This window comes from Malania oleifera, chromosome 3 (genome assembly GCF_029873635.1).
Source record: "Malania oleifera isolate guangnan ecotype guangnan chromosome 3, ASM2987363v1, whole genome shotgun sequence".
Lineage (NCBI taxonomy): Eukaryota > Viridiplantae > Streptophyta > Magnoliopsida > Santalales > Ximeniaceae > Malania > Malania oleifera.
This window is the reverse complement of record NC_080419.1, coordinates 4,701,412-4,713,886: the sequence shown is the minus strand read 5'-3', so window position 1 is coordinate 4,713,886 and position 12,475 is coordinate 4,701,412. Positions and strand designations below refer to the sequence as shown.

Here is a 12,475-nt window from a genome sequence, read left to right as displayed (position 1 = left end):
GATTATAAAAGTACTAAACAGATTAAAGGGGCTCAAAGGGGATCTTAAGACTCAAACTATTCCTTTTTGGTGACTTTATTTTCATGATTTAATTATCCGTATTTTTCTTTTTCATGATAATAAAGTAAAAAAATACAGTAAAGTTGGGATCCAAACCCATTTAGGTATATTTAACTTGACTAGATCTTCCTAGTTTAATAAAAAAAAAATTCTTGGGTTGCCTAAGTTAGTTTATTATCTTATTGAACTTAAAGTCCAATCTATCTAAGTCATCACGTCAATTAAGTTTAATCCCGTATTAGGTTCACATTTTTTAAGCTCTCCATTTGTATGCCTTTTTCACAACCCATCATTTATGGACCTTTGTCATCCATGCCTAAGGCTTCATTGGACAAAAAATTAATTATCGTGATGATTATGCAATGCTTAAAATCGACTATAAAATTAAACCTATCTAAACCTTTCACCCAACCACAAAAGTTGAGATCAATCTTAATGAAAGTTAATTTTTTTTTTTAGTCAAAATCATCTCATCACATCATTATTACATGAAAATTGATACATGGGCCCTCTTTTACAAGGTGAGACGACCTTCGATATTTTGTCATTTTATTTTAATTTTTCATAAAGTTAAAAATAAAATACTAATTTCTAAATTTATATATGTTAAAAAATAAAAAAATACATATTATTTCACAAACATAAAACTATCAATTTCTTCACTATTGAAATTATTACACATTCTACGCATGCTTGTTTATAACACCTTTAGCATTGATAAAAAGAAAAGTATTATTGATTAAAAAAGAATTAGACAAATTAAAAGGTGGTTTTTTCTTTTCTCTTTTTTTCTTTCTTTTTTTAATAGCTTTGTTGACAGATCTACTTACTAGTCTAACCTAAATTTTGAGATCACTAATATAACATTAATTTTATAAGCACAAACACACATAGATCATCTTAACTTTTAAGACTTCTAGTGATTATGCAATTATGTATAACAAATTAGAACAACTTGTGAAGGATGATCTCTTTATGTAAAATTTAAAACCATCCAGATCACAAAATATGGTATTCATTTTTTTTTATTACATAGGAACTCCAACTACCAACGAACCCTTTAGACCCCCTCATACGGCAAACCTACGAATTAGTGTCTTCCGCCCTTAGGTCTCGCTGATCAAGGTAAAGCTCGGAATGCAGACACGATTTCTGTGCATCAATTGGACGTTCGACTAACCTGACTCTCGGGACACATCTCTATTACCATCCACGGTCTCTGTTGGCTCACAGAGAACTCTTACCATCCATGGTCCCCACTGGCTTATATAGTAAATTCTCATCATTTACAGGTACCGTTGGTTCCGTGAGTGTATCTACTTAAAATTAAGCCCCCAATGCTTATTTTTATTTGTTGATGTCTTTCTATTGTGTCATGCCCATGGAGACTGATATTCATATTTAGACTTACTAAAATAGTGTGAGATCCACATCATTGAGACTTGCACTATGTAATACCTCTCACTTATATGGATTTAAATGTTGATTTGATATTTTTGTAATCGGGAATTTGAATCTTATGTAATCGAGATCCACTAGTGTCTTTTTCTTCTAGTTAAGATAAATACATTTTTAGTAACTCTGTCTAATGCCACATTTTAAGCACAAACAGACGTCTAGATAACTTTTAAGAGCACTAGTGGCACCTTACCGTCCTTGGCGATGGTCTCTGCCATGGCTTTGAGCTTCTCCTGCAACGCTTCACTTACCCCGAAACATCCTCAAGGTACCTTCGAAACTCTCTCTCTCACTTACTCTCTCTCTCTCTCTGAAATTGCTATGTTTTTGGTGTAAATGACAGTGAATCTCAGGAACAATAAGCACCTTCAAGACATCAAAAAGCTTATTCAAACAATTGGGGTTTCATCAATTCCATCCTCTCCGATCGAATCCCTCCGAAATGGCAACTGGGTTAAGCTCATTTGTGGAGCCAGCTTTGAGGTATATGCATATGTCTCAACCATGCATTCCCTGAACCTTAAACCCTAACTGGAAACACTCACTTGAGTTCTTTGTCTCCCCTCCCCCACTCTCTCTCCCAGGATGTTGTGGACATCAGGAATCTTTCTCTGGTTTACACGCTGGCTGGAGGTTGATAACTCTTGTAGCTACTCAGTCTCTGGTTTATGGGTTCTTTACGTCATATTTGGATAGCCACGAGTAGACAGAAAAAGAGTGATAGTCGTTTCTTTTAAATTTTATTGAAATGAAAAGATAAGGGGAAAAAAGATTTTTTCTTTCTTGGGATGTTGAAAAAGAGCAAAGGGCAAGGAAAATAAATTTTCTCCCATCTTTTTTGGTTGTTTGGATGACTGAAAGAGTAACGGGTTCTGAGGAATTTTTATTATTGAGTTGATTTTCACTCCCAGGAGAGATTCAAAAAGGGTTTATGAGTAGTGTATTCTCCCTCCATTTCTGTTCATTTCTCTGCAATTATTTTATAGAGTGCAATACAAACAAGTTTCTCTCCAAATCACACAATCCAAAGGAAGTGTGAGCAAATAGTTTGTTATTTTTCTTTTTGTGAACAATTGATAGTAGTTGATTGCATTGACTGCATTTTGATTTACCCCCCTTTTTTATGACCGATTGTCTGCAGTTGATTGCGTAGACTGTGCTGCGGATGCAGCAGTGGTGAATGCAGTGAACCAGGGAATTGAAGCAGCAAGGAATATTGTACAACTTCGGAGGCCTTGGGTAATGATCAGTGTTAGCGATGATGAAGATCTTCACTTCCGTAAAGCTGGTAATAACTGCCCCACCTCTCATTTGTTATACGACAACTGATGATAATGGTAGCATTACTTTTTTATCTGGTAACACTTTCATAAATTGAATATGCAGAGCAGTAAAAAAATTTACAATCATTTTCGTCCTTCAGGTGAAATCTCTTGAAATATTGTCACTAAAGCTATTCTGCACAATGTTGCATACTAGTAAAGAAATGACATCTTGGCAAGATTGGGTGATTTTTTTTGTTCTGATCCTATTGTCCTTCCTTTTGCACCTCATGTAACAGAGAAAAATATTTTTAACTACAAGATATCTTTGTTGAAGGGGAGCCTAGGTGCAACTATAAAGTTGTCGCAGTGTGACCTTCAAGGCATGGAAACTGAATCTTGCAAAAATGCAAGGTAAGGCTGCGTACTATAGACCCATTGTGGTCCACCCATTCCCTAGACCCTGCATACGCAGAAGCTTCTGCACTGGGCTGCCTTCTTTTAACAAGATATCTTTGTTAGATTACCACTTCACCTAAAAGCTCAAGTTATTAGGTTGTGGGCCAATAATGTATATCAAGTCTTAACACTCCCCTGCACTTGTAGCTCAACAACAAGTGGAGAGATAAACAACACCCATATAGGGAATAAGATAATTCTTAACAAACAACAAGACTAGACCCAAGACCTCCTAGCTAGGGGTGTGCAATTGGCCGGTTCAGCCAATTCGGTCAATTAACCGAATTAACTGAAAAAATTTGGTTAACTATTCATCATAACCAAACCGACCGTACTACCCTTCTTACTTGACCGAACCGAATTTTTGGTTAATTTGGTTAACCAATTTTAACTGAAGCGAATTATAATTAATTATGGGGAAAAAATATGATTATATGATTTAAAAATTCTACTTTTAACAACTTGAGACTTTAACTTTGAGAGGCACTTAGGTGACGGTCACAGGCTCACGGTGAGGGCTAAGGCAACGACATGGCGATTGGCAACAGCTAGGGTGACGACAAGGGCCAAGGGCGAGGTGACTCAAACTCTCGAAGTCTCTACTCTCGATCTCGAAGCCAATTAGTCGAACGATGGGATGGAAGTTTGGATTTGGAGTAGGGGTGAGTAGTGAGCACAACGGACTGATGGAGTGGTCACTGATGTTTGGATTTAAAGGGCCGAAGGTTGGCTGGTTGGTGTAGTCGCTAATGCTAGAGGGTGGAGGCTGGTTGGTCAGCAATCGACATGGAGGCTCTCTAGAGTTGGATGGCTGGACGCTGGAGGGCATGGAATCTGGAGGCTTGAAGTCTCGATGGAGTGATGGACGTTGATCGCTCATCGCTCGATGGTTGGAAGTTGGAATGGTTGAATGGGAAGTTGGGAACCCTAATTCCCAAAGGCAAAGTGTGGAACTGGAATCATGGAATCTGTGGAGTGGACTCAGTGGAGTGCCGAGTGTGGAGTGGACTGTGGAACCCTAATTATAAATTATATAATTTATATTTTATTATTAATTAATTATGTAATTTGGTTAAATTGGTTAATCGAAATTTAATTTCTCCATGACCAAACCGAAAACTAAATAACCGATTTTACCTAAATATAAAACCGAACCGAATCAAATTAAAATTAAACCGAACCGAACTGGCCAAATTTGGTCGATTATTTCAGTTAATTTTGTTTTCACTTAATTATGCACACCCCTATTTCTAGTAACCAGCTCTGATACCATGTTAGATTATCACTTTACCTAAAAATATAACCATTTGGTTGTGGGCCACTGGGCCAACAATGTATATCAAGCGTTAGCAATCTTCTAAGAATAGAAAATATATTCCCCAATAAAAGAAAGTAACTTTCCAAAAATATAGGCATAATATTGTACATGGCAAACGAACAAAGAAAAATTGAGCGTAGATTACTTTTTTTTCTGTTCAAAAATAAATTTCCTACTGTTGAAAATATTTTTCATTCAATTACATGGAGCCAATATGATAAAAGCTGAGGGTTGGGTCAATGCCTTTATCTTGCTATAAATCTATAGGTGCACATGCACTTGTATAGAATCGAATTGAGCTTAGCCAGGATATTCAATTCTATTTTTTCATTTGGTGGTTTAGGTTGCCCACGCTTATTGATATTGTTAAGGTCTATAGCCTGTTGACTTCCTAGTAAAATTCTCTATTTGAGCCCTGTGATGATTTTTTTTTTTGGGTCTTTTTGTTTCCTTCCCCTATCTTCTTTTTTCATGATTGTTAATTCTAAAGTGCCCCTAACTTTGTTATGTAGGTTAAATTAAACAGTTATTATTTTGTAAATTAGACCAATTAGTTACTATGGTAGTAGTTTGTAACGGGGTGGTAGCATCACATACCTCAGGTATAACCATCCCAGGTAATGTGTTGATTTTATTTTATATTAGGCCTTAATTGAAGTCACAGAACCCATCTGTTTAACTAATATCATTAGAGAACTTGGATTAATTCAATTAAAAAATTTTACAGTCGTAAACAGAAAATGGGAATAATGAAATTCTTAGGTTATGTTTAGTTTACAGAATGTCTATTCTTAGTAATAGAAGTAGCTATAATAGAAGAATTTGATAGTTTGCATTAAAAATATGTTTAGAAAAGCCATTTCCATTTTCTTACCCATTCCTCTCTCTACCTCTTTCCAAAAGCCATTTCCATTTTTGTAGTTTTTGAAAAGAATTGAGTGGCATACATGCATTGTTAATGTCAATTTGCTGTTAAGGAATTCGACAGTAACTGATGAGAAGGTCCAAAACATAAATGCATAGTTCTAAGTTCAGAAGAACAAAGATAAAGTTTAGTTTTTTTTTGCTTTTGGTTCTGTGCTGACTTTGAGTAACACTTGAGCAGAATTTGATCCAGAGGACTGTCCACTAGATTGCTCAAGACCATGTGAGATTGTTTGTCCTGCTAATGCAATATCGCTGGAGGAAGGGAAATCTACAATAGACCTTTCGTATGGTATCAGCACGCCAAGCATATTGAAGGTTTTTTTATTTTATTTTATTTATATATGCGCATTATATTATTAAGTTTCCAAGTTAACAGATCACCATGTTGTTCGCAGTACTCCACATTTCAAAGTTTGAAATTTACATTGACATGCAGGGAGGAGTCATAACTGAACGCTGCTATGGATGTGGACGTTGCTTTCCTGTTTGTCCATATGATAAAATAAGTGGGTATTGTTTACTTCATGACACGCTGTATTGTATCTTGTTTTAGCTCTTTTTCTTATACATATTTCCTTCTTTCTAAAGCATGGTCGATGTTCTGACCACCTTGCATTTGAACTCATAAATTATATACCACTTATTACAAGCAGCAAGTGTTGAATTTTTAATTCTATCTTTTTAAATGATGTTTTTTTTTACCAATTGATTTAGGGATAATTACATATGTAAGAGATGCTGCCACTACAGCTGAACTCCTTAAAAGGAATGATGTTGATGCTATCGAGATACATACAAGTGGAAGGTGGCCATAAAGTTCTCTAGATGTTTATGATTAATAAAAATAGTATACGAAATTCTGTCTTCTAGTCCATGCTCCCATTGGACAAAGGGTCTCTCTCTCTGTTCCACCACAAATAAAAAAAAAAACAAATTGTTGCACCCTGTTCCCTGTAGAATGAAACAATTAGAAAAGGAAGGAGTGTTATCTATCCTTCCATGAAATTCTAGACATGATCATAAAATTTTATAAGCTCATCTCAATTTCTATTGAATGATATTGATTCATGACAAATGCTTCATGAGCCATAATGGGGATTATTTTAATTCCTGTAGTTGATCAAGATGCTTGTGTGTATATGTATATATATACATCCAGTGAACATAACAAATTGAAAATGAATGAACATGGCCATGGTTGTTTGTAGGCAGACAGATTTATTTAGAGAACTTTGGAATGGTCTGGGAGATTCCATCAGATGTTTGAGACTGGTTGCGGTGAGAATGGAACCAAACCAACCCTTAATATATGGATATTTAATGGGTACAAAAAAATAAATCTGTTAGATGGCCAGTATTAGTCATCAGATAGTATTAGCAAGATTTTTACACATTTATTTACGGGGATTTTGATATAACCTTTACTTGTTCCAGGTTAGCTTACCCGATGTTGGGGATTCAACTGTATCTTCAATGAACAAAATGTATTCCATCATGGAACATCATCTTCATTGCTACAATTTATGGCAGGTGCGCCTCATGTTGCCTAAAATTTATGAAGATTTGAAATTCTAATGACACGTGTCATCATGATTCAAAATTAGTTCTCTGACAGTCCATTTATGTGACATAATCTGTGAATCGAAGTTGGATGGCCGTCCTATGAGCGGAGACATTGGAAGAGGTGCCACAAGGCAAGCAATTGCATTTGCCAACCGTTTGGCTGCTGAGAAAGGCAGACCTTTTGGTTTGTAGATGCAATCACAATGTTCATAAGAATATATGTGCAAGCTTTGTACTTTGAATTTGGTTCCCTGAAGTTCTTTACTTATTTGTCATGTGACAGGTTTTCTTCAACTGGCTGGTGGCACTAATGCACACACTGTTGATGGGTTGAAGAAAGAGGGACTTTTTAGAACAACATCCACAAATAGTAATTCTTTTTTCTGCATTTGAATTGCTACTCTTTGTATAGTCTTTTTTTTTTTCGTTTTTTTCTTTTTTGGTTTTAATTCTATTTTTATATTTTTCTCTTCTTCTAGGGAACTTGAATGATGAAACATCAGCAACCAAATCATGTTGTTCATCGGATGCTTTAATTGGTGGGGTTGCATATGGTGGCTATGCACGAAAGGTTGGTCTTACTTCTCATCATTACCTTATAGTGTTACCTCTTTGCCATTTTAGGTCCATCCATATTTCTGCGCACTAAAAACATTTCCCATAGAAGTGAGTGAATGTCATATCGTTTGATAATTTTATCGATACTAAATTTGTTGAAGTTCAGATTGTTGGTAGGATTCTAAGTTCTGTGCAGTCCCAACACGGACTTGCCCATATTGAGGATTATCCAGAATATCTTCAAGCAGCAGTTAAAGAAGCGCTTGGCTTGGTTGGAACTGTCAAATGTTATGATCCATTTATGATTCATCATAAAATGAATGAGAGGTAGGAACATGGTTGTTAAGATGATAAGATCACTCTCTAGTTTGCAGGATTGTGCTATGATTCTACTTTACCAAAACAAACTTGATCCTATGTAGAGTTGCAAATCAGTGGAATCGGAGTGGAGCAATGGGACAGTAGGTTCATATAGGATTATGGTAGGATAGTAAGATCCTGCAATACAGTAAGCAGACAACCTAAGAAGTGGCTTTTGTTATCTAATATCAGCAAATTATAGACTCAAAAATTTATATGTAGATTGACATTCATTAAGGCTTTGTTTGGAACTCAGAAAATATTAGGGGAAGGAAAGGAAAAAACATCAAGGAATCCACATTTTGATGTTTGGTTGTCAAGGGAAGTGAGAAAGAAAATAAAAAAAATATATTAAATTTATAAACACAATTTTGATTTTACACATCATTAATAGTTACTCATAGTAAAATAAACTTTCATTTTTGATAGTATTTTATATAGAAGGAAAATAGAAGTGAAAATAAGTTTTCTCTTTATTTTTCTTTTCTTTTTCCAAATAAAATCCTTGATCCAAACGAGTCACTTAGTGGCTCAATCTTCAAACATCTGAGGATATAAATGATATTTAATACACTACTGCATTGACAATGATTTTAATGATAGGCTTGATGATGAACACTAACCATGATGCTCTTTGCAATACTGGGGAGCCAAATAGTGGCTTGAATGACAAAACAAATATATTAATGAGCAAGCTTGGTAGTTTGGTTTTTATTATTTGCTTGCTATTTTATTTATTTATTTATTTTAGATGCTTATGTGATAGAGTTGTTTGATAAGGAGTTTATGTTACTATTTGTGTTTTTTGTCGACCTAGTTCTAAGCAAATTTGGGGATGTATTAGGAGACGAATTTCATACTTTGCAAAATTTTAAATATTTGTAAAAAAAACCATAAAGCTTGATTTGGGTCTAAGCAAACTTAATCTTCGAGACGCCAAAAATGCAACAGCTTCCATTTTTTATCTCGATTTTTTTCAGTCCATTTTAAATTTTGCATAATCATCCTTTTATGTTCTCTCCTGTTAAATATAATACAAATGAACAGTGGATTTGTGCAACTTAGCAAAGTGAAAATTTTAAAATGCACCTAAAAGGTCAAAATCCTAAACAATAAAAAAAAAAAAAAACTATTGTTAATTTTTGTTGTCAAAGCAAATTATAGAGAAATTATAAATTTTTTTTATAAACTAATCAAGACTTGTGTGATACATGGTACTTTAAAATCAATTTTCTTTCATTTATTTTTGTCCATTCAATTTTATATTTAAAAAAAACAAAATATGTTATCGTTTAAAAAATATTTTTATTGAGCGTATTATTATTTCTTAGAATGAGTAATACTTTTTTTCATATGAAACATACTACATTATTATCTATCTATATTTAATAATATGTCATATTTAGTAATTTAGGGCAGAGAAAGTTTTAGAATATATTTCAAATAATCATATGATATTGAATATTTTTATGAGTATTTAAGAAATAAATAAATATGCTAATTTGTCTATGAAAAATTAGTTTAGTAATTTCATAATATTTTTATTAAATAAAAGATAATTTTTTCAATGCACAACAAATGAATCTACTAAAACAACAAACATCGAACTCAATTCTGTCATTAAATAATTACATTAATTATGGATTTTTTTTTTTTAATTTTTATGAAAAGGAAAATTAATTATGTACTTTTTTGATTTGTTTGGGAAAGAAATTAATCATGGTTTGCTTTTGGAAGGAAAATTAATAATGATTTTTTTGTTTGTAATTTTTATAGGAAAGGAAATGAATAATTAAATTTTTATTTATTTTGGGAAAAACAAATTATTATAATTTACTTATGCAGTTCAATGTATGAGACTACTTTATTGAGTTATAGAGGTAGTTCAAGTCAAGGATTTTGTTTGAAGGGAAAAAAATAAATAAGCAAGAAGCAAATTTATGTTTCATTGTGTTTTTTATTAATATTAAATTCAATTAAAAATAAAAAAATTATTTTAATGTTTTTAAAAATAAGAAAAATGAAATGTTTATGATGTATAAAATTAAAATATTATTAAAAAAAAATTTCCTTCAGCTTGCCTAGATAAACGAGCATGAAAAAGTGGTTGTTTTTTTGTATTTTTTTTCCCTAATATTTTTCAGATAATAGGCTAACCTATTACGACACGTTCGAATTTTTCATCGTTATGTTGGGGATTTGAAAATGAATTTGTGTGAATTCTCACAAATGTAAAATAAGATTGTATTAAATTTCTTTAAAATATGTATAAATCTAAATTTAAGGTTCAAAATTTTATGTTTCCAAAGATTAGGCCATAACAAATCATCAAAGGTATTAAAATTGTTGATTTTCTATGTTTTCCTATATTTTTTTGTCCCAATTCTATACACACAATGACGGGTAATTAGAATTAAAAATTTTGTCTTTGCCTTACTTTTGAAAAGATAATAGTGTTTTATTTGGACATAAAATTATTTTGATTTTTATTCAATTTCAATTATAGACATTTAAATCTGAGATCCAAACTTACTGATACTAAATTTCGATTTATGTGAATTTGTATGAAATTTAAGACAATTTTATTCTCCTTTTAATCTAATTTTATATAAAATTAAAAAGTAAGATTTAAATTCAAGTTTTAAATAGATCATAATATAAAATTATAAATACTTACGGCCTATATAGTTAGAAAATGTTTTTCATTTTTTGTTTTTAGTCTTTTAGAATTATAAAAAAATTATGTTATTTTTCATTGTTGCAACAATTGTATAAAAAATTCAAAAACAATAAATAAATTATTATCATCCACTTGTAGAAATTATAATTTTTTTATCGCAATCTAATTCTCAAATAATTGCAAAATTGTGACTTTTTTTTTTTTGTTTCAATTTTTTAAGTTTGTCAGTGTAATAAAACTAGAAACAAAATAATCTTATTGTTTTCCAATTGTCTAATTTTTTTTTTTTATAATTTATGGATTGTTATAAAGTATTTTTTAATTTTTATAATTATTTTAAAATATAAAAAACAAACTAAATCCTCTATTTTATATCTTTTCAATAAAAAATTAAAAAAATTTAAAAATAAAATTATACATTTTAATATATATATATATATATATATATTTCACAAATAAATAAGTCATTAAAAACTCTGGTTCTCAATTTCTCCAAGATTGCTATGGTCAAAGGTGGCTGATAACTGGCAGCCACAAACTAGGTTAGGCCAAATTAATCAACATACATAGTATACTGCCCAAATAAAGTATAGGTTCACATTCAATGCTTGATGTGATTTGCGCACATTAAATAAGGTTATCAATTTATCACAGGTTATTAAAGTATTAATTGTAATTACTTTTCATCACTTTGAAGTTAATTATGACATTTCTTCACCTTATTATAATATTTTCATTAGAGTGATCCACACTTAGGATTAGGATTATGAATGAGTTAAGCTAATTTTACCATTCTCAAACATTTTTATTAAATCTGTAATCGAGTTTGGGTTAAAAATCAACACGAATTAATGAATGTTTACTGAGCAGTGAGCCGAGGTAGTAATTGATCCTTTGGAACATCGTAGTAGGAGGGTTTTGGTTGCTCTTATTGAGTCATTCTAATTATTTTAAGCATTGAACATATCACTTGATTCATTACAGAGTTTGAGCTAAACGAGTGCACGTTAGCTCGTCGTTTATCAACAAGTCTCAAAATTGAACTTGAAAAATCACTCATTTTATGTAACGAATGAATTTGAATGAGATTTTATAGAACCAAGCTCTCAAGCCACTCATGAACGACTCGATTCGTTAGGAATTCTATCCATACCTTTGTGCAAATGAACACGTACGTAAATTATATTAATATTTAATTAAATTTATATAAATTTAAATTTAAAATTAAAAAATAAAATAAAAATATACGGACAAATGATAATGTAAAAACTGAAATTTTTTAAAATTGAATATTTTGCTTTATATATACATATATTCAGTAGCAGCCTTTTTAAGAAGTGGAGAAGGTTTCCAAGCATGCAAGTCAATTTTTTTCTACTAAAAATTGTCGTTCAATGGATCACATTTTTGAAAAAGTGACCCGTTAGGAGAACTGTTCCACAGTCGCCATATCATACCTTAGTGTTCCGTTTTGACTTTGTAGTCCTCTGTATTTCCATTCCTACCCTAAGGTCCCTCTATAAAGAAATAAATAAATAAATGAATTGATATAATTTATTTATTTTTTTATTCCCTTAACAATAGTTTCTTTTTTTGGTTTTTTGTTTGTTTTTTTTAGGGCTCGAGGGACACGAGGGGCACGAATGGAATAAAAAATTTAGAAATGCAAATCAGAATAAGCGGCTGCTTACACTACCCACGTTTAATTAATTTTTTAAAGGTGGCTATAGTACACTCTCTCTGTACGCTTGCCAGGTAGTGCAATTATGACATTACTGCCCCCCCCCCAAAAAATTCTAAACAGGCATGCTCCGCTGCTGTCGTCTTCAA

The 12,475-nt window shown here is 32.0% G+C and overlaps 1 protein-coding gene across 3 annotated transcripts; it reads left to right on the top strand.

The window, feature by feature from the left end:
* Positions 1-1,650: 1,650 nt before the first annotated feature.
* LOC131151889 (uncharacterized) lies at positions 1,651-12,475 on the top strand. 3 transcript variants are annotated; one of them, XM_058103352.1, is made up of 14 exons: positions 1,651-1,786; positions 1,862-2,001; positions 2,103-2,151; positions 2,660-2,806; positions 5,663-5,799; positions 5,921-5,990; positions 6,199-6,289; positions 6,693-6,762; positions 6,919-7,014; positions 7,132-7,231; positions 7,331-7,417; positions 7,527-7,618; positions 7,772-7,932; positions 8,028-8,202. In XM_058103352.1, exons 1-14 carry the CDS (start codon positions 1,723-1,725, stop codon positions 8,068-8,070), a joined length of 1,347 nt encoding a protein of 448 aa, XP_057959335.1. In that variant the 5' UTR covers positions 1,651-1,722; the 3' UTR covers positions 8,071-8,202. The 3 variants fall into 3 exon arrangements, with proteins under 3 accessions (XP_057959335.1, XP_057959336.1, XP_057959337.1); XM_058103353.1 differs by lacking the exon at positions 8,028-8,202 and adding an exon at positions 12,264-12,475 and having other exon boundaries at positions 1,697-1,786; XM_058103354.1 differs by having other exon boundaries at positions 1,697-1,786; positions 5,675-5,799.

Coding starts and splice junctions, on each gene's coding strand:
- LOC131151889 (XM_058103352.1), top strand. CDS start 1,723: ATGGTCTCTGCCATGGCTTTGAGCTTCTCCTGCAACGCTTCACTTACC. Junction 2,152..2,659: donor GGTTTACACGCTGGCTGGAG/GTTGATAACTCT, acceptor GATTGTCTGCAG/TTGATTGCGTAGACTGTGCT. Junction 6,290..6,692: donor GAGATACATACAAGTGGAAG/GTGGCCATAAAG, acceptor GGTTGTTTGTAG/GCAGACAGATTTATTTAGAG.